Source organism: Plecotus auritus (assembly GCF_963455305.1).
Source record: "Plecotus auritus genome assembly, chromosome: 6".
Taxonomy (NCBI): Eukaryota; Metazoa; Chordata; class Mammalia; order Chiroptera; family Vespertilionidae; genus Plecotus; species Plecotus auritus.
The window spans coordinates 173,588,496-173,609,404 of record NC_137773.1 but is presented as its reverse complement, the minus strand read 5'-3'; the positions used below and the strand labels follow the sequence as shown (position 1 = coordinate 173,609,404).

The 20,909-nt window shown below is 52.7% G+C and overlaps 1 protein-coding gene across 4 annotated transcripts in view; it reads left to right on the top strand.

Annotated features, from left to right (window-relative positions):
* The window catches only part of CNTN3 (contactin 3), a 141,419-nt gene that overhangs the window by 74,077 nt on the left and 46,433 nt on the right, over positions 1–20,909 (top strand). For all 4 annotated transcript variants that reach the window (XM_080671956.1, XM_080671957.1, XM_080671955.1 and 1 more), the window contains exon 5: positions 4,340–4,435. In XM_080671956.1, the coding sequence (XP_080528082.1) occupies positions 4,340–4,435 (96 nt within the window). The remainder of the gene's footprint in view (positions 1–4,339; positions 4,436–20,909) is intronic.

The window sequence follows — 20,909 nt, the reverse complement described above, 5'->3', positions numbered from 1 at the left end:
GGGGCTGACTCCTCATGAGCAGCGTGGCTTTGGGCGAAGTCCCAGTTCTCTTTGGTTTGCACGTGTGAAATTGGGAGGAAGAAGAACGCACGTGACCTGTCTCACGGGTTTCTTTTGAAAATCGGTTAAAAGCTGTGTGTCTGTAGCGGTTCATGCATGGGAAGTCATTTCAATCCTTTAAAAAACCTCCATGTCACGTGAATTAGGGAAGTATTTTTTTTCCCACAATTCATAAGTAATCGTTGATGTTTCTCTCTTATTTTGATAAGCCTTTTCAGTATGAAATCTATAATAATAAAAGCATGATATGCTAATTAGACCGAACGTCCTTCCAGATGACCTTCCGGATGAAGCCGGGGCTGCGAGGGAAGCCCGGGTCCCGGGTGCCGGAGGGAAGCTGGTGCCGGCAGCTGGGGGAATTTCGTGCATCGGGCCTCTAGTGATCATATAATTAAAGAAAAATAAAGCCAATTAGCTTCCTTTTTGGCAACCAAGGTGCTCTTTGGATGTCAGCCCCTAGGACTCCTCCTCCCCCCTGCACCCCCCAGTGAGCCAGCCTGCCAGTCTGCCAATGAGCTACTGAGGGGACGCCTTCAATAACAAACTATTTGTAAACAAGGGTAAGAATTCCGTATTTGATACTGTTTCCTGTAGTGTGAGGAGAGTCCTTGCTTTGCTAAGTGTATTTTTACTTTTCACATTCCTGTGACAGATAAAAGCGAGGGTATCATGCAACAACGAATATTCGTCCTTAAAATCACGTGTCTTTGCAGGCTGCTCACTCAGGTGCAGGAGAACCTGCATTTGCATAAGAGGAAGCATCTCCCAGGGCCCGAGACATTTGCACAGAATCCCACGGAGGGTTTTAGGAAGAGACGCAGGGGCAGGCTGTCCGCCCCCGCCTCCTGGCTGCAACGTTTTCGAGGCTGTTAAAAGCGTTTTAAAAAGCGTTTGCGGCCCTAACTGGTTTGGCTCAGTGGATAGAGCGTCGGCCTGCGGACTAAAGGGTCCCAGGTTCGATTCCGGTCAAGGGCATGTACCTGGGTTGTGGGCACATCCCCGGTGGGGGGCGTGCAGGAGGCAGCTGATCGATGTCTCTCTCTCATCGATGTTTCTAACTTTCTATCCCTCTCTCTTCCTCTCTGTAAAAAATCAATAAAATATATTTAAAAAAAAAAAAAAAAAAAAGCGTTTGCGGTCGTAGTGAAGACACCTGCACTGAGGTGGCGTGATCTGTTCCCAGGCTCAGAACCTTGTCATCTGAGGAGGGCTCTTCAGAGCCAAGCTGGCCCGTGGCTGCGTCGGAGCGGAAGGCTCCAGGCTGTGTTTGGGGAAGCGATCGTTAGGGCTCCCCGGCTGCACCCAGCTCCACGGGGAGGCTTTGGCACAGAAGGTTCCGTGGGTCTTGAAAACCCAGCCCCGTTGGACTGGCGGGGTTTTGTCTAAGAACTCCGGCTTTCCCCATGGCCCTGTTAAAACCAAACTGGCTTTTAAAATACGGCTTTCACGCAGGTGCGCTGAGGTATCCCAAACCTCTGGTGCCCCTGGAGACCTTTGTTTCAAGGACAAGGAGCGTGGCTCAGTGGTTGAGCGTCGACCTCTGAGCCAGGAGGTCATGGTTCAATTCCCGGTCAGGGCACATGCCTGGGTTGGGGGCTCCATCCCCAGTGTGGGGCGTGCAGGAGGCAGCCGATCCATGATTCTCTCTCATCATTGATGTTTCTCTCTCTCTTTCCCTCTCCCTTCCTTTCTGAAATCCATAAAGGAATATTTAAAAAATAATAAAAAATATTTCTGATGCAGCCTGGTGCACAGGTAAGTCTACAGATATCCGCGTTTGCAGTGAGACTCCCAGGCGGTAATGAGGCCGGGGCCCTGGACCACACCCTGGGTGACATCAACTAAGAACCCAGGGCATTCTGCTTTATAGGAACACGTCCAGGGTCGTCAGTGCTGTGCCGGGAGCAGAGCCGTGGGAAGCATGTCGAAGCCATCACCGGTCTTCTTGCTGTGTGGATGCGTGTGGATGCATGTGGATGTGTGTGCTCCGTGAACCGGCCACGTTGGGCCCCACAGATAATGCCCCTGTCCTCATAGGCTATAGAGGCAGCACCAACACAGCGTCCTGAGCAGTGGTCACACCTGGTGCTTCGGGGAAAGAGGTTCTTACCTTTCAGGGAGAGGAGACGTGATCGTTCTAGAACTATTTTATCCTTTTGGCATATTCTGGCCGAAATCGGCGATGACTCCCTTCCGCCGTGTGAAGTTAAATAACCGCGGGAACAGGAACGGGGTAGGAGAGCCTCAAGGCTGACACCCACGGGAGGTCAGGAAGGCACCATTTGGTTATCATCCACATGTGGGCTCATCCTGGTATGCTGCCCCCTATCCCCACCCCCAGCCCTGCCCCCGCTTAGCCTGGACCCATCGGATGGTGCAATTGGGCCGTGCTAACGGAGCTGCATTGCAGGAGCCTTGCGCTGTGATAATATGGCGCTTTACTCACACATTTAAGGGGACACAATGCTCGGTTATTGAATCATTTTTGTAGGGGGCCTCTGGTTCCGGTCAGTCCAGAACACACTCCGGCTCCTTTTCTCGCCACGTATATGTGGGCTTCGCTGATTTGCTTTGCTCCGTGCTCATAACCAGCAGTGTAATACTCGTTCAGGGCTAATGAAATGCAGCACTTCTCTCATCTCCCTCGGATGCACCAATTAATTTTTTATTAACCCTCACCTGAGGATATTTCTTTCATTGCTTGTAAGAGAGAGTGGGAAGGAGGGAAAGAGAGAGAGAAAAAACATGGAGGTGAGAGAGACACATGGACTGGTTGCCTCCCGCGTGCACCCTGACTGGGACTGGGGAGCAAACTGCAACCCAGGTACATGCCCTTGACTGGGAATCGAACCCACAACCCTTTGGTGCCCAGGCCGATGCTCTAGCCATTGGGATTCACAGGCCAGGGCTGATGCACGGATTTAAAGTGCATAGAACAGTCACATGTACTAGTATACACTTTGTAGTTTCACCAATCCAAAGATAATTATTTTGCCTTTTACATTTTTTCAAGGCAGAGTTGAAATTCCCTAAGTTTCCCCCTCCGATACACGCACTGGCCCCTTTGCATGGTCGCCGCGGGGCGGTCTGCGTCCACCGTCAGGCGCCATGAAACGGGTGTATTTTCCCACAAACCAGCAGTGCAGTCCACTGGGTACAGAGTGTGACACCCTCGACTGCCTGTAGAAGTCCCCTCCTTTTTTTTTTTTTTAAATATATTTTATTGATTTTCACAGAGAGGAAGGGAGAGGGATAGAGAGCTAGAAACATCGATGAGAGAGAAACATCGATCAGCTGCCTCCTGCACACCTCCTACTGGGGATGTGCCCGCAACCAAGGTACATGCCCTTGACCGGAATCGAACCCGGGACCTTTCAGTCCGCAGGCCGACGCTCTATCCACTGAGCCAAACCGGTTTCGGCTCCCCTCCTTTTTAGTCAGACTTTGGAGAACGGGTACATTATTTTTCTTCCTTTCCCCAGAGAGGCCTCAGCTTTGTTCAGAATCAAACCGGTAGGATTTTCTCGTGCATTTGAAGCCAGAGGGTGTGAGTCGGGATTTGCTGTCCTGATGGTTCTGGGAGGAAATTCAGTGTCTTAAAAATAACCTACTAAGTGCGATCCAAATAGCACTTGCCTCGATGGCTTCATGACCCACCGGAAGGACATTCCTCGGACAATTATAAAGACAGCTTCTGTTTTTTTCAGAGCTACCAGTCCGGGGGACGATGTGAGGTAATTCACTGCTCTCCTGTGAACTCCCCCCACTCGGTAAACGGCCCGGGACTCACCCTCACAGAATTCTCCAAGACGTGGGACCGATAGGACTCCTGTATTCCACGATAGGACTCGGAGTATTTTCAACTCTGTGTATAAATAGCACCACCGATCACAGGGGGAATAAATGTGTCTGTGCTACTGATGATAACATAGCGCAGCGGGAAAATGTGCAAAGAGTTGGCTCTCATTGGCAGGAGAAGCTAAACGTGGTCGTGATTTGGTGAATCGCTGTGACGGGTGTGGGTACCGGGCCATGTAGATATTTGGTTGAAGGCGTTTCGCTTCCTCCTCTGGGTCCCCTTTCCCGGTTTTCTAATGCTCACGCCTGCGCTGTTTGCCCTTTGGGGCAGCCCCGCCCTGTCTGACGCTGTTCTAGAAACCCAGGATTGGCGGGTCGGTATGGGTTTGACATGTCACCCTACGACAGAGAGGAGCGTCACTGCGCGGACATTTTCATGTCGTTCTTTCTGAAATGCTGTTTCGTTTTGTTTTCAAATCAGATCTCGAAAACTTTAAAACCAAAATGCGAAGGGCCGTGTCGGTGCGCGAAGGCCAGGGCGTGGTCCTGCTGTGCGGCCCCCCGCCTCACTCCGGAGGTAAGACGCGCCCGCTTTTGCTCTTTATTGGGTACCTTTCTGGGCAAGGCCCGCCTGCCGCCTGTGTGCCGTTACCGCATTGACCAATGAGCCGCAACCCGGGCGTGTGCCCTGGCCGGGAACCGAACCGTGACCTCCTGGTTCATAGGTCGACGCTCAACCCCTGAGCCACGCGGGCTGGGCCTTTTTTATTTATCCATCCATCATTTTATTCATTCATTGATTGACTCGTCTAATACCTGTTGATGTGTGGGAGATGCTTCATGTCTGTGTCCCTAAACATGGCCCTTTACTTACCTAATCTCCGTATTGAGTTAAGGAGACACTGAGCTTTGCTGATAAACTGGATGGACATGTGCGTGGGTCGGTATTTGTTGGTGTGCCACCCTCCACCCCCCCAGCGCCCCCAGTGGCCTCACTGAGCTGTGCGTGCAGGACATGGAAACGTAGAAGGAATTCCGTCCGCAGGGCCCAGTGTCCCCCAGGATGTGGAAAGGTGGGTTTGCTGGGACAGGTAGCCCCGTCATGACGGAGTGGGTGCCGTTTTTCAGCCAGACGCTGGGTTTTGGCTCACAGCACCCAGGACAGGATGCGGCTGGCCTTCTGCGTGGGCAGGCCAAGGCTCAGAGCTGGTGAGTAACCTGTCCAAAGCCACACAGCCGTGTCTCCTCCCAGCGGGCTCCCACACTGCTCGGGTCCAGCTGGTCATTGCCAGGACAAAGCAGATCTGTGGGTTTTTCAAGAAAGCTGGGAACGAGCATGGCCCATTTCCCCAGAATGATGTAACAGTGTGTGTCAACAGCACGGGGCTTGAGGTACCTTCGGCCCGCCGGCCACAGCTCGGCGTCTCTTCAAGGACGTTCCACTGATGCTCTTTTTTTCTAAAGCCTCCTTCCCTCAACTATCTGACGTAACACAGGCCCAGAGAGAGCGAAAGGTACGGCTTACAGCCTTTAAAAATGCACTTGTGTTAGATTCGGAAGGACGTGATTCCAAAGTAGACTAATTGGAACCCCTGATTAGGGCTCCGGAGGCTGCAGAGTTTGGAGGGAGCATCTCAGTCCCTGAGGAAATAGTTTCACGTTCCGTGCTTCCCCGGAGTAACTGCGTGTTCTCCACTCGCAGCCTCCTTTGCATCTTCCCCTTGTTTAACAGATTGTTATGGCCCCAAAGTCCCGATAAATCTGTCCACTACACAGAAAAACGCCGCGGGGTCTAGAGTGTGAGGTTCTGTTATAGGTAAGTACACACTCTGTCCTTCTTTTAGACCAGTGGTCGGCAAACTCATTAGTCAACAGAGCCAAATATCCACAGGACAACAATTGAAATTTCTTTTGAGAGCCGAAAACCGACTTCTGCGCATGGGCCACGAAGTTTCAATCGCGATGTACGTGCACGCCCGCACGTGGTATTTTGTGGAAGAGCCACACTCAAGGGGCCAAAGAGCCGCATGTGGCTCACGAGTCGCAGTTTGCCGACCACTGTTTTAGAGCAAATTCTGTCTTAGCTGGGAAGAGGTGGATCTGGGAGGGCAGGGATGATGGTCCCCACTGTGCCACGCCAGCACAGCCAGGGGGAACCTAAGAGGGGGCGGTGAAGGATTGAGAAAAGACAGACAGGGGGTCTGGGTGGGACGCTGTCCTCTCTGATGGAGAGCCTCTCTGATGGGGAGATAGCGACAGTGCCACGGACTACAAGCCGTGTCTTTATTGTATAACCAGATGCCACGAGGCAAAGTAAGGGCGTGATCAAGATGTTAACAGCATTCTCGTGGGTTTCAATCCTACTCACCTACATGCACCTGAACTCTATCAAGCCCACATCACTCAGGCATGTGGGACCACAGGTTCGGACCAGAGGTTCAAGCTTACAACTACAGCTATTGGCTATCATTGTGCTCAGAGGGCTCTGCCCTCCAAGCTGGGACTTGCACGTGGCCATGAGAGGACTGTGCCCCTCATTAGTCCGAGCCTTGAACCTGTCCAAACACTGTAGCCGCTCTCCACACCCCACCATCCAGTTCCCCGGCAGGAAAGGAACCCCGTGTCCTCCTGGATAAATGCAGAAACTCAGCGGAAACGTGGAGCCGACCCCCCCAGTGTCCACGCCTAAATCCTTTGTCCTTAATGTAAATGTTGGTGCAGATCTGGAAATTCAAGGATTTTTTTCCCCCTCGTTTCCTCACATGATCTCAGTGCTTTTGGTGACATCTTTTATTCGGAAGCGTTGTGCACCTTGCAACCCAGTCTTGTACTTTATTTTTAATTTATCTTTTAATATTTAAAGAATTTTTAACATTTTTATCTTATGTTTTTCATCACCCTTTATCCCCTCTATACCCTCTTCCACCTCCGCCCATCCCCCTCCACCCCCGCAGCCACCACACTATTGTCCACGTCCATGTGAGGTTTGCACAGCCTGCTGCAGGGACTCTGCCTGTGAGCCCCTCCCCTCCCCACAGCTGGAGCCACCTGGCCGCCTCCTGCAGCCCCCCACCCAGGGCCCCACCCCTGCGGGCAGCACAATCAGAACGGAAAATTCCAGGCTCCCGCCGGGGGCTCCTCATTCCGTTGGTTTTACATGTTGGTTTATCAGCATGAGTTGTCCTCAGAGGCCCTGGTGTGACAGGGTGGCATTCGCCACAGCGTCTCCTTGTGCAGCCAAAACAGGCATCGTGCAAAGTGCGAGGCGCTTAAACAAAAGCGAAATGTACGGAGACGCCGTTCCCCGCTTCCCAGAGGTCCACGTGACGCCGGTTTGCGTTGCCGAGAGACCTAGGTCAACGGGTACCTGTTGGCACTCATGGAAAGGCATCTGAAGACAATTTTTATTTTACCCAAAAACTGGCAAAAAGGGGAAGATCATGGGCAGCGCTGGTTTTGCGGCAGCCGCGCCTGCGCAGGTCAGCGGCCCACGGGAACTCATCCTGTCGTTTCTGCCTCCCTGTGAGTGTTAGGTTAGGGCAGTGGTCGGCAAACTCATTAGTCCACAGAGCCAAATACCAACAGGACAACGACTGAAATTTCTGTTGAGAGCCACATTTTTTAAACTTAAACTTCTTCTAACGCCACTTTTTCCAAATAGACTCGCCCAGGCCGTGGTATTTTGTGGAAGAGCCACACTCCAGGGGCCAAAGAGCCGCATGTGGCTCGCGAGCCGCAGTTTGCCGACCACTGGGTTAGGGCTTACATGTTGTGTGGGGTGGTTTCCCACGTTATTTGGGGAGCTTGACAGCTTTTCCACGTGGATGAGGGTAGTTGTTTCCTGTGGCACTTCGGCTCCTGGAAGTTTTCATAGGAGATTCTGTTGTGGGTAGCAGGGCGCATCCTGCATATTTTTTTAAGTTTGTCCGTTTCCAGGTCTTGCACGTGATCAGAGACAGATTTCTTGAACCAATTTAACAGGAATTGGGGCAACTAGCAGCTGCGAGATTAGGACTCTGATAAAGCATCCTGGTGGGGAAAAACCTAGGGCGCCCTAGCACACAGAGTCCTCAAACCCTGAGTCACAGGAGCCTCTTCTAAGCCTGCGTAGTCTGTTGGCAAAAGGACCCGAGAACCTTTGCCCATGGAAGTGAGGGAGTGGTAGAATGGATCACATGTGGATGATCGCGCTCGGTCCTGGTCCTGGAGGCATCCCTGGTCTCATTTCTCAAGCACCGTACCAGCCAGGGCCTCCGTGGCCATGAGGCGGCTTCGCTGGAAGACAGAGGGGAGGTGGTTCTGTGACAAGTCCTGGAACGAGGGGTGCGTGAGCGTCTGGAGCAGGGAGCTGTCCGGATCCTCCCACAGAGCTGCCCACCGATCCCACGTGGAGATGCAGGACTTGTCAGAGCGTCACTTACAGAGGTCACCGTGACTCTGCCCGGAGCTGGCCGTGGGGCGCGTGCGTGAGACCTCCCCCCGCATCTGCAGGCTGGAGAGGTGTCGAGAGAAGTTCATACTGCATGCCAGCGTCACGCCTCATTCCCGGCCCCTCCGAGGACACAGCCCTCTTCCCAACGCACCTCCCGCTGCACGCACCCGGTTCCTGCCTTTGCGTTCCTGTGATGCTTTTCAAAACCAACACTGTTACCTGACGGGGGGATAATCCCGGGGTGAGACCTGCACCGCACTGACGGCGCTGGTTCTGTGGAGTTTTGCTTTCCTTGCCTTAAGCGCTCGTTAGATCAGATTCTCAAAAGTGCGTCCGGAATATTCCGGTGTTAAACCCAGGGATTTACAGAACACGAGTCCAGAGGCCAGCGGGGAGCTTGCTTCCTCTGAACAGCACTGGCTGCCGTTGCTGCCTCCCCCGCCGAGCAGGGTTGTTCCAGCTTGTGGGCGACCTTCGGCCTCCTCCCCGGAGGATAAGCTGGCAGCGGGAAGCCGACGATTTTCGGGGCCGTTCTGGCTCAGCTGGACATACCCGGTCACCGGAAGGTTCACCGGAGATGTGCTTGTTGCTCACAACCACCAGCCGCCGTGGGGGACCTGCTGGGCACACGTCGCCTCTGATACACGTCCCTGTGCAAGCAGGAGGGGGACGTGGTCCCTTCAAATGCCAACAAGGTGTTATACCTGCATAACCTGAGAGGCCTTTGAATGGATGCAAAGTTGTGTGATGATCGGCCATATTTATTTCCCCAGGATATTCCAAACCTGCTTTTTAAGAAGGTTCTGGGCAGGGGCGGGGGGGGTGGGGTGCGAAACAATACGTTTGTCATGTTATATGGGCTCAGGTGGCACCCCAAAATAATTACAATAGTAACGTCAAAGATCACCAATCACCGTAACGCATGGGAGAGTCATGAACGTGTTTGCCACGTTGCAAGAGTTGCCAGCGTGTGACACAGACACGCAGTGAGCAAACGCTGTCAGGAAAGGAGTGCTGATGGACGAGCTGACACGGGGTCACCCCTAACCTTCAGTTTGTAAAAGACTCGGTATCTGCGAAGCCCCTGAAACAGGCTGAGCCCGTACCCGTGTCCCCTGGTTCTTCGCTTCTCTCAAGCTCCTCTTCACTTTCCAGGGGTCCTCAAACTACGGCCCGCGGGCCACATGCGGCCCGCCGAGGACATGTATCCGGCCCGCCGGGTGCCGCTGCCTGTCCCGCTTAGCAGCCGACGCGTCCCGGTCCCGCAGTGCGCATAGGAATTTGTTCATAGTTTTTTTTTTAAAACTATAGTCCGGCCCTCCAACAGTCTGAGGGACAGTGAACTGGCCCCTGTGTAAAAAGTCTGAGGACCCCTGCCTGTGCGTTACCTAGAAACAGCACAAGCTCCAGTTAAGACTGGAACGTAAAGTCGAATCCACTGTCAGCTGCGGTTTGACTCCACTTGGTCGCCGGCCGGAAAATGGCTCAGAACGGGACTTCCATTTGCCTTTTGCTTCCTTCTCTACAAGACACAGTGTTGCAAACAGCGGAGTTGTCATTTTAGGCCGAAAAGAATTAATAAGTACATGCTCGCCCTGAAACTCTCCTCTGCATCTTTCCTTTATTGCTTTCTTCCTCTGGCAGCAGCAGAATAATTACCAGAAACGTGCAATCCTGGAGCTGTTACATTTTAGCTATTTATTCTCCTTGCCGGCAAACTTGAGTCCGCGGAGTTTCTTTTCCTTTTGGCAAAATTATCGACTTGCTAAGGGAGAAAAACAACCTCCGTGACAGAAAAAAAAAGGTGTTTGTTTCTGAAGCTCATTATCATTTAAATGCTATACCTATTTTCATCCCATCATACTTTAATAATTTGTAGGGCAAGTTTCCCATTCACACAACTTATTTTGCCCTAAAAGAAAAAAAAATTATCGTTCAAATACAATACTTCATTCTTCTAAAAGCACATCAGAACCATCCCATTCCAAAAAAAAAAAAAAAATCAAAATCGAGATGGGAATTATCGAATATTTGCGTATTATTGGGGGAAAATTGGTAACTGCGACATTGCGACTTCACACTTGGAAATATGATGTATCATCAGCTTTCAAATCACAATATCCTGCAGCAAATTGCTCTTTGTAGCCCTGCCCATCGTGGCTCAATGGTTAGAGCGTCTGCCTGTGCACTGAAGGGTTTGGGGTTCGATTTCTGGTCAAGGGCACATACCTGGGTTGCAGATTCCATCTCTAGTCCCCTGTTGGGGCAACGTACTGGAGGAAACCAGTCCATGGGTCTCTCTCACATCCATGTTTTTCTCTCCCTCCCTCCTTCCCTCCCTCCCTTCCTCTCTCCCCAACCCCCCTCCTTGCTACATAAACTGCACATACCTTTTCCTGCATAAATGGCTGCACACATCTAGCGTGAGTGTGTTCTTATTTGGAAATCTAAGGTACAGAGAATCCTTCTTTGCTTTGACCTCATAGCTGAAATGAAACACGGATCCCCAAACATACACGCATCTAAAAGCTGGGTTGCGGTTTCCCTGGGTGTGCAAATCAACCCTTCAGACGCCGTCGTTGTTATTGCTGGGATCTTAGGAAAGGTTTCCAGAGGCCGAAGGGTCCGCATACACCTGAGCGACCCTTGGTCCTCACCAACACTGCTTGTGATGCTGGGGACACAGAGCTGCTACTTCATCCTTCCTGGAGGTCACCTGGGAGGGTGTGTGTGAGAATCTCCACTTCCACATAGTCTCTAATTCCTTAAGAGTAGACATCTGGAAGGAGCATGTTGTGTTGCCATGGCTACAGGCGACTTCAATTGAATTGAGAGAGAGGAAGGGAGAGGGAGGAGAAAGAGAAACGTTGATTTGTTGCCTCCTGCACATACCCCAACCTGGGATCTAACCTGCAACCTGGGCATGTGTCCTGACCAGGAATTGAACCCGCCACCTTTTGGTTCCAGGGACGACACTTCAACCCACTGAGCCACACCGGCCAGGGTGCAGGAATTACTGCTCACCGTGACACTTTTAAGCCTAAACTGGTGCAGCGATTGTCACAATGGCCTGCAATCACAGTTTCTTATAAAACTTTCCGAAGTAAGTCTTCCTCAAATAGAAGTTTCCACCCTGGAGCTCTACAAAGAGGAGATTTTGCAGGCGAGGGAAATGTGTTAATTACCAGGCTGCGGATTCTAATTGAAAGAGCAACAGAGACAGCCAGCTTCCGCGCGACCCCAGCGGGACGGGCCCCCGCGGCTCTCAACGCCAGGGTCCCATCTGCTCAATGGAACACCTTCTGTTTGAAGACTAACAAGTGGGAAGTTAAAAGGAAAAGTAATGGGGTCTTTGAAGGAGGGAAGGCGAGCCTGATGTTAATTTGGAGAGTCTTTCCTTGGTGGAAAATGTACTGACACCTTTTAATTAGACACACAATTCAGAAGACTTTTAACCATTTCAAGGCCCAGGTGTACGTCTCAAACAGGGGAACCTTCTTGTTCCCGTGATGCGGCCGGCCATCATGACTTTCCGAGATCTCCCAGTGTCTCTGGGTCATGTAACTCCCCAGGCTTCTGTTTCCTCCCCACACTGAGCTGGCCCCCAAGGATAGAGAAATAACGGGACACCATGGTCCCTTCCAGCTGCTCAGAGTCTGGGGAGCGGGGTCCATAATAGAGACTCTTAGGAGCCGTGTCGTAAGCGGACGTGCCCCTTACCGTGACTCACCGGGTACCAGCAGCTGGTGCTGTCTCCTCCCTGGGTGTCCTCTCCCCCCGACAGCGACCGTTCGCTCTCTGTTAGTGGAGTTTTTACGGATTGTACTTTTACGATGTTCTGACGGTTTAGGGATCGCGTCTTCCTTAAGAATCTAAGTAGGAGAACGCAGCATCATGTAAACTGTAATAACAGCGACGTTCACTGAGCACTTGCTAAGTGCCACTGAGACACCCAGCTGATTTCATCTTTGCCGCAGCCCCGGGAAGTCTTGTCGTCCCATTTCACAGATGGAAACACCAAGCGCAGAGTGAATGACTGGCTCGGGGTGGTCTCGGTCCTGAGGCTGAGCGGGACTCACTGCCTCCCAGCCCACAGCGGGCTTACCACCCACAGGAGGTCCACACTCCCAGCATCCGTCCTTGCGTCCCGTCCTTCCGATGGCATGGTGCTTCCTGTCTTCTGTAACCTGAGATGGCATCAGCTACCCCCCCCCCGCCGCCCCCACCCCAGGAAGCACGCAGCAGACAAAATGGGGACCCTGTGGGCGGCCGAAGTCAGCACGAATCCCAAGGGTCCTGTTTTATGGGGCTGCCAACCCAAGTTATTAAAACCCCTCAGTCCTATTACATGCCATTCCGTGCCCGATTGCTCTGCTGAGACATGTTTCCAGTAATTCACAGCCGGGACTGGGCTCTCAGTAGAACTTGACAGATGGGTGGTGGTGGAGAGACTAAGATGCGGGGGCCGGGGGGGGGGGGGGCGGGGGAAACACGTTCAGAGCCGCCTTTGTGATTCCGCGCCGCCTCCCTGGCCTGCGTCCTAACCCTCGCCAACCCTCTCTGGTGTCTGAGCACTGAGGTCTGATTTGGCTGCGGCCTCATTGCCAGCCTCCTCCTGGTGGGATTTGCAGTGGGGGTGTCTGCTCCCCGTGGGGGACGCTTGCAGAGCCCGTGGGGAGGGGGGCTGCCCTGGGAGAGGCCTGGCTGAGGCCTGGGCCTTGCTCGCTGGCTTCCCAAGGGGCTGAGTCTGCTTTTCCCTGTTTCCCCAGCGCGGCTCCCAGCGCCCTGGGCCTCGGGGAGAGCATGCACATGGAGACGGGGGAGTGGGGATGCGAACCGGTCACAGACACAAACAGCTTTCCTTGTTTCCAAAACAGCAGAGTGGGCAGGGAGATGAAGCAGAAACGGCGGCGGTTGGGGCTGTGCAACGTTTTTCTTCTGTTTTAGTCAAATCCGTGAACAGGAGCTGGTGCCCGGGTCTCGCTCCCACCCAGGTCAGGCAGCGGGTTCCGGAGCCGCTGGGAGTCGGTGCTGGGCTCACAGACGACAGGTTTGTTCCCAACAGCTCAGTCCCTTGGAACGTGGTGGCCTGGGACGCCCTGAGCCATTCCCACGGAGAGGTGTCGCTCTGAACAAAGGGGGGCTCCCTCCCAGCTGCTGCCTGCTGTTCCCAGAACCTTCAGCACCTCTTGCAGGAGCCCCTGGTTTATGTCGGGGCAGCGTCGGGCTTCCTTCCTGGTCTGGGCTGCGGATCTAGACGAGGCCTTCAGATTCTCTGTCGTCCCTGGGATTTGGGGCAGAGCTCGGAATGAGGGGTAGGCGAGGGCGCACAGGGAGTCCGCGTGAGTGTGCAGGTGTGCAGGTGTGAGCTCCCCGGCGGCCTTGCGGCCTTGGGAATCCTGCCAGTAAAACAGGGTGACTCCTCTAAGCTCAGGATGGTGTGAGGACTGGAGGGGACATCGTGTGCAGGGACAGGCCTGGCACAGACAGGGTTCTCCTCCAGCACCAGCCGTGCCTGCCCCGCCGCCCCTAGGGCGGGGGCTGTGGTTACTGTCACCTGATGCTCTTCTCATGACTGTGCTGCTCCTCTGTCCCGCCCTTCTGGGAGCGTTTCTGTGGGTCACGTTTTAGAAGATGGGTTTTCATGCAGGGTGTCCCCCCACATGCGTACACACTTTGGATGGTCATAAAGTCGGTGATTCCTAACACGGTTCATTTTCAAAATGTAAAAGAATCTACGGAATAATGTTTTATGTCAACGCCTGTTTTCACACGGATGCCCGTTCTGGTCCAGGCCCAGCTGGTAACACGAAGCAATGGAATTGCAAACGTCAAGAATCACTTCTTGCGGTATCCGAGCGCCCTCCGTTCGTCCACTGTTGCTGGCTTTGTACCGTAAACTCTATCTTTTAAGTATCCCCATCAAAAAGCCCCATGGCACGTTAGGGTAAGTGTTCTTTGTTTAAAGCTTAGTCTGGCTTCACCCATCATGTCAAATCAGTTAAACCTGAAAAGGAGTGAAAATGAAGTGAGTCGTCAGCTGTTAGAGTGTGTACACATTTTGGGGGGACACTGTATAGAATGTGTAGAAGCCGGACATGTGCTTCCCCTGAAAAGGGGGGAGACCTGTTTTCTCTCTTGTGACTAGAAAACTTACTTTATTGAGCGGTGTGCTAAAATAATTCCCCCATTAATCTAACCTTTTCATCCAGTGTCAATATCAGGGTGATTTAATTTAATTTATTCTCTCCACAAATATAAAAGCCAGTGGAGTCCCATAAAGTGTGTCCATAAATATCTCCTCAGCTATACACGATTGAGAGGTAAGGGTCAATAATCTTAATAATTAAAGCCCCGTGGTAAACACCTTAATTGCTGCTGTCAGTAACTTGTACATGGAGTTGGTTTGAAGCTGGGTGTTGACATTGCGAGCCTGAACCGAAAAATTAATCAATTGCATGGGACAATCGCCAAGAGTTCACGTGTTGGTCTCCAGTGTGGAAACCCGCTCGATTAGCTTCCATAATCAAACCGAAACTTTGAAAAAACATAAGAGACTAAAATGATCGTTAAATCTGAGCCCCCTGATCCCATCAGACGTCCTGCCACTGGGACAACGCCCCCCCCCCCCCGCCCCCCGCCAGGGCTTCCTTCCTGGGGAGGCTGCGAGGCCAGTCGGTTTCTGTCCTGTAGGCAGCTGTGAGCAGCTGTGGGCAGCTGGGGGAGGGGTTCTGTGAAGAAAAATGGGGACAATCTGTTGTGTTTTCAAAGGCTACTTTAGCTACCCCTTAAAACATAACTTACCAGGACGTGCTTGTTAAATATAATCATTAAGATTAACCTTACAGCTTTTCTAAGGAAAGTTTTCCATAAAATCGAATATATTCCTGGATTGTGAAAGTCATTCTCTATGAACCTTTGTTTTAAAATAGCACAGGAATGCCAAAACCGGTTTGGCTCAGTGGATAGAGCGTCAGCCTGCGGACTGAAAGGTCCCAGGTTCGATTCCGGTCAAGGGCACGTGCCTTGGTTGCGGGCACATCCCCAGTGGGAGGTGTACAGGAGGCAGCTGATCGATGTTTCTCTCTCATCGATGTTTCTAGCTCTCTATCACTCTCTCTTCCTCTCTGTAAAATATCAATAAAATATATTTAAAAAATAAAAAAATAAAATAGCATAGGAAAATCTCAAATTATTCAAGTGCTGTAGTTTTTATTGTATGTTGTTTTCAATTAGCATTGACAGTCAGTATTATTTTGTGTTAGTGTTGGGTGTGCACATAGTGGCTGACAACCTCCCCGCCATCCATGGTTATGGCAGTATGACCGGCTCTGTTCTCCGTGCTGTACGTTACATCCCGTGGCTATTGAGCAACTACCAATGCGAACCAGGGGAATCCTATGGAACGGCCTCTTTTTCACCGAAGTTGAGAGCAGAGATGTATTTGTTTATTTTTTAAATCTTTATTGTTGAAAGTATTACAGATGTTCCCTTTTTTCCCCCATTGACCCCTTCTAGCCCTCCACCCCCGCCCCAGGCCCTCACCACCCCATTGTCTGTGTCCATGGGCCATCATCGATGCACAGCCGTTCTTTGGTGGATCCTTTCCCACCCGCCCACTCACCCCCACCTTCCCTCTGAGGTTCAACAGTCTGTTCGATGCTTCTCTGTCTCTGGATCTGTTTAGTTCTTCAGTTTATTTTGTTCATTAGATCCCACATATGCGTGAGATCGTGTGATACTTGTCTTTCTCTGGCTGGCTTATTTCACTTAGCGCAGTGCTCTCCAGGTCCCTCCAGGCTGTTGCAAAGGGTAAGAGTTCCATCCTTTTTGCAGCTGCATGGTGTAGGGGTCCTCAAACTATGGCCTGCGGGCCACATGCGGCCCGCCGAGGACATGTATCCGGCCCACCGGGTGCTGCTGCCTGTCCTGCTTAGCAGCCGACTTATCCCGGGCCCGCAGTGCGCATAGGAATTTGTTCATAGTTTTTTTTTTTTAAACTATAGTTCAGCCCTCCAACGGTCTGAGGGACAGTGAACTGGCCCCCTGTTTAAAAAGTTTGAGGACCCCTGGTCGATGTACCACAGCTCTTGTAACCAGTCCTCTGAGAGCAGAGATTTCTAAGTGGATACCAAGGCGGGAACCTGGAATAGGACCCAAGTCAAGTCCTCACCCGAGGTCCCGCGACTGAAACGCAGACTCCTCTTCCGTGCTGAGGGGACCCCAGGCTCACTCCCACTTGCTTCCATCAGCGAGAGAGCGTGGCCCAGTGCCGTGTGTCCTTGAGCGGTGCTCGACACGCTCCGAGTTTCCGTTACACACGATCTTTGCTGTTTCTCCATGGGAAGAGGGGGAGACGCTTCCCTTCATATCGTCACACCTCAGGGCAGAACGGAAATGCGGAGGCAGAGCAGGTTCCGCTGCAGGTCGTCACGGGAGGGGTGGCCGATCGAATCCTTACGGCTGAGACCCATCTCCTGAGCTGCTGTTGCTTCCCGCGAGGTGTTGGTGCTAAAACCAAAGCTCCGACTGGATCGTGACAGCCTTTCCCTGCGAGAGGCGACGAGATGTTTTCTTTGCACCAGAGCAGGTGTGGTCAGCGCCCGAGCCGCAGCAAACGACACAGCTGTGGAGTGGCCGGTGGCGACACGCGCTCGCTAACGGCTCCGATGGACACATCCCCCGGGAGGCGGGAACAGCCAGCGAAGGCCAGCTGATGGAGTTCATCAGCGAAAAGGGTGAAGGACAGAAGCACGCTCACGCACCCCCCAGGAGGCATGTTGCTGAAATAAAATGCGGCGTAAAACAAATACGAGCGGTTTCAGTAACTCCCAGGGCCTCGGGCAACATATGGTCTCAGAAATGACGTGTCCTGTTGGCACAGAGGCTGGAGTCCCACGGTGGGGGGACGGGGGGGGGGTGGGGGAGGAGGAGAGAGAGTCCCACTTCAGCTGAAACGGAGCACCTCCACTGGACGGAAGGACAGGGAAGAAGCGGTCTTTCTGTCACCCCAGGTAATGTTCAGGGACAAGGGTCGTCGTGAGCAGAGTGGGCCATCGGACAACTGGTTGAATGGGAATTTATCTGGAAAACGAAAGGCAAGTTGTTGTGGAGAATACACAGAAGACGTTGAAGAGGTGACGCCCCTTCCCCGCAGCTGAAGGAGGGTCAGTGACATTCATGTCGGACCGATTAGATTTTAGGAAAATGCAGCCTTGACTTCGATCGGGGCCGACCTGATGCGCCTCTAACTCCCATCACGTACCTGCTTCCTGGAAGGGGACGCTGACGCCCCGTCGGCTGCGGAAGAGGCACCGATGCTGATGCTGTGCCACCTTGTCCGAGGGTCCTGTCTCTCCTCAGAGCTGCTCCGCGTGGAACCGTCTGAGCAGGGAGCAGCTGGTCGCTTTGTGTCGCTTTGTGTCGAATCAGGTAAAGACATTTGGAGCCAAAAATAAAAATAAAAGGAGCCGGTGCTCTTACAACTTCATTTATTTTAAATATATTTTTACTGATTTCAGAGAGAGGAAGGGAGAGGGAGAGAGAGAGAAACATCAGTGATGATTGAGAGTCGTTGATCGGCTGCCTCCTGCACACCCCACACTGGGCATGGAGCCCTCAACCTAGGCATGTGCCCTGACCTGGAATTGAACCATGACCTCCTGGTTCATAGGTCGACACTCAACCACTGAGGCACACCAGCAGGGCTGTTTAACTGTTTTGATGAACAGTTTGATAAGCTAATGGTGACCAGGGGTACTTGTCCTGTGTGTGTGTGTGTGTGTGTGTGTGTGTGTGTGTGTGTGTCTATGAGAAAGGGGGGCGGGAAGGGAGGGAGAGAGGAACTTTAATTTCCATGGCTTTCTGAGGACTCATTTACTGTCCCCAGTAAGAACACACTTCTGATTTATTAGGTAACTTCATCTTCTACTAAAAACCTCATTTCTATTCACCAGTGAAAATGGACATTTTATTCTTCTTTTTAAAAAAAAGTCACCCACATGGCAAAAAGAGACTGATCCAGCCCCCAGGACATTCCTTCAACAACAAGGTTTAATTTTCATAAAAGAAGTGAGATCCCGTGAGGAAGGGGCAGGTCAGGGTGCTGCCCTGTGGCCGCCAGCCCTTAATTATTCCAGGTAGGTCACGGCCCATGTTCCCACCTGCAAGCTATTTGTGGCCTTTGGGACCCCAGGAAGCCGGTCTGTAATGCACTCTGAGTGATGATGTGGGAATTATAACCCCAAAGCACCCCCACTGGGTCCGTTAGGTGTGGGCTTCCCCTGGGAGCCTGTGCTGAAGGAAATTTCCATTTTGCAAGCAGGTAAACTCTGCATATCATTTTAATAGCAAGGCAGGTCAATCAAATGATAATTGGCTGCAATTAGCACTCCAGAGGGCTGGCAAGGTGCTTTATCTTCCCCTGGGCTGCACTTAAAAAGAAAGTGTCCTTTACTGACACCGAAGGCGTGAACGTTGCATTATTCCATCTAAGTGACGAGGAAAGTGCCCTGGGCAGAGGGCATGGCTGGACTGCAGGTGCACACCCCACCTGTGTCTGCGGGAGGTTCCTCAAAAAGAGGAAAAATAATTATGCTCCGTGAAACCAGCCAATCTGAGAAAGACAGGTGTCGCATGATGTCACTTATGGGTGGCACCCAGTGAACAAAATGAACTGACCAACAAAATAAGACCCGAAGCAGGGAGGTGTGGAACAGGCTGACATACCTCAATGTGGGGATAGGGGGACCAGAAGAGACAAACCAAAGAGCTTATATACTTCCTAGAGGCCTGGTGCACGAATTCGTGCACCCGTGGGACCCTCAGCCTGGCCTGCAGGATCGGGCCAAAATTGGCTCTCCAACATCCCCCAAGGGGTCCTGGATTGCAAGAGGGCACAGGCCAGGCTGAGGGACCCCACGGGTGCATCGGGGCTGGGGAGGGACGCAGGAGGTTGGCCAGCTGGGGAGGGACCACGGGAGGGTTCCAGGGCCTGTCCAGCCTGTCTTGCTGAGTCCCAATGGGCTGGACCCCAGCAGCAAGCTAACCTACCAGTCAGAGTGTCTGCCCCCTGATGGTCAGTGCACATCATAGCGAGCGGTTGAGCGGCCTTAGCATATCATTAGCATACTAGAGGCCCGGTGCATGAAAATTCATGCACTCAGGGGGCTCCCTCAGCCTGGCCTGCACCCTCTTGCAGACCAGGAGCCCTCGGGAGATGTCCCTCTGCGGGAGGCGACCCACAGGCCGGCCCTGCCCCCCGATTGCCCCTCTGCCACTGCTGGTCACTGCTGCCCCCCGATCGCCATCCCCTCCCTCTGCCCTCTGGCACCCGCCTTGGCTTGCCTGGAACCGCCCACTCACCGGACCCACCACCCACTGACTGATTGTTCCGCCATTTGGTCAATTTGCATATTAGGCTTTTATTATATAGGATAGGCAGGGCCCATGGACATGGGCAATAGGGTGGAGAAGACCCGGGGGTGGGGTGGGGTTAAGGGAGGGAAAATGGGATATATCTATAACACTATCAACAATAGAAAATTTAAAAACGTGCCGAAACTGGATGGCTCAGTGGATAGAGCGTCGGCCTGTGGACTGAAGGGTCCCGGGGCATGTACCTTGGTTGCGGGCACATCCCCGGTGGGAGGTGTGCAGGAGGCAGCTGATCGATGTTTCTCTCTCATCGATGTTTCTAGCTCTCTATCCCTCTCCCTTCCTCTCTGTAAAATATCAATAAAATATATTTTAAAAAAAAAAGAAAATTTAAAAATGTTAAATTTAAAAAGAGAAAAAATGAAAAGTTGGAAATAAGAAAAAGTAGGAGCATGCGGCCAAGCAGGGATGCCACAAGGAAGCCCCGGAGGTATTGCTGGGTTCCATATGGCAGGTGTGGAAGGACGGCTGCCCTGGCACCCTGGGTGCAGCGCCTGGTGCCGGAGGGGCAGGGGGAGAGGAGGGCGGGGGGAGGGCACCACTGAGGAGAGGCACTTCCCTGCACACGCTTGACAGCGATGACCGAGAACAGCAGCGCCTCGGGGTCCGGGTGTGACGGGGACGTTGGCACCCACTGAAGAGACTCCGGCTCCGGAAAGGAAACAGGGCACAGAGTGAGGACACTGCCTTTTCTCTTGGCCGTGGCCATGGAAATAGTTCAGAGCTGCTCCCAAAGGTGGCAGCTCCACACGGGGTATGGAGCCGGGAGGCCAAGGGGACACGCAGCCTGAGCCTGGGAAGCCAGGTGGGGCTGGGACAACAGGGAGCCCCTCACACAAGAGGGAGTGGAGGTGAGATAGGCTGTCACTCCTGTGGCTGGTCTGTGGGACAGTGACCTTCACACAGGCTTTCTGACAAGGTCAGGCTTCATGGGCCTGTAGTGGGTGTCGCCACCTCTCAGCAGCGCACAGGCCACAGGCGAGCAGGTGTACGTTCACCATGTTCAGCTTAGGGACCAGGCTGCAGGGTTAGAATTGGCCTCGAGTGCGAAAGGAGGGAGAAAACGTCACTTTCCTGGTTCTGCTCTTGGGACCCTCGGTGGTCGGACCCGTTAATATGGACTCGCAGTAGGTTTCCTTGAGGCTCAGCCAGGAAACTTACTGTGTGAGGAAATGTTGCCCAG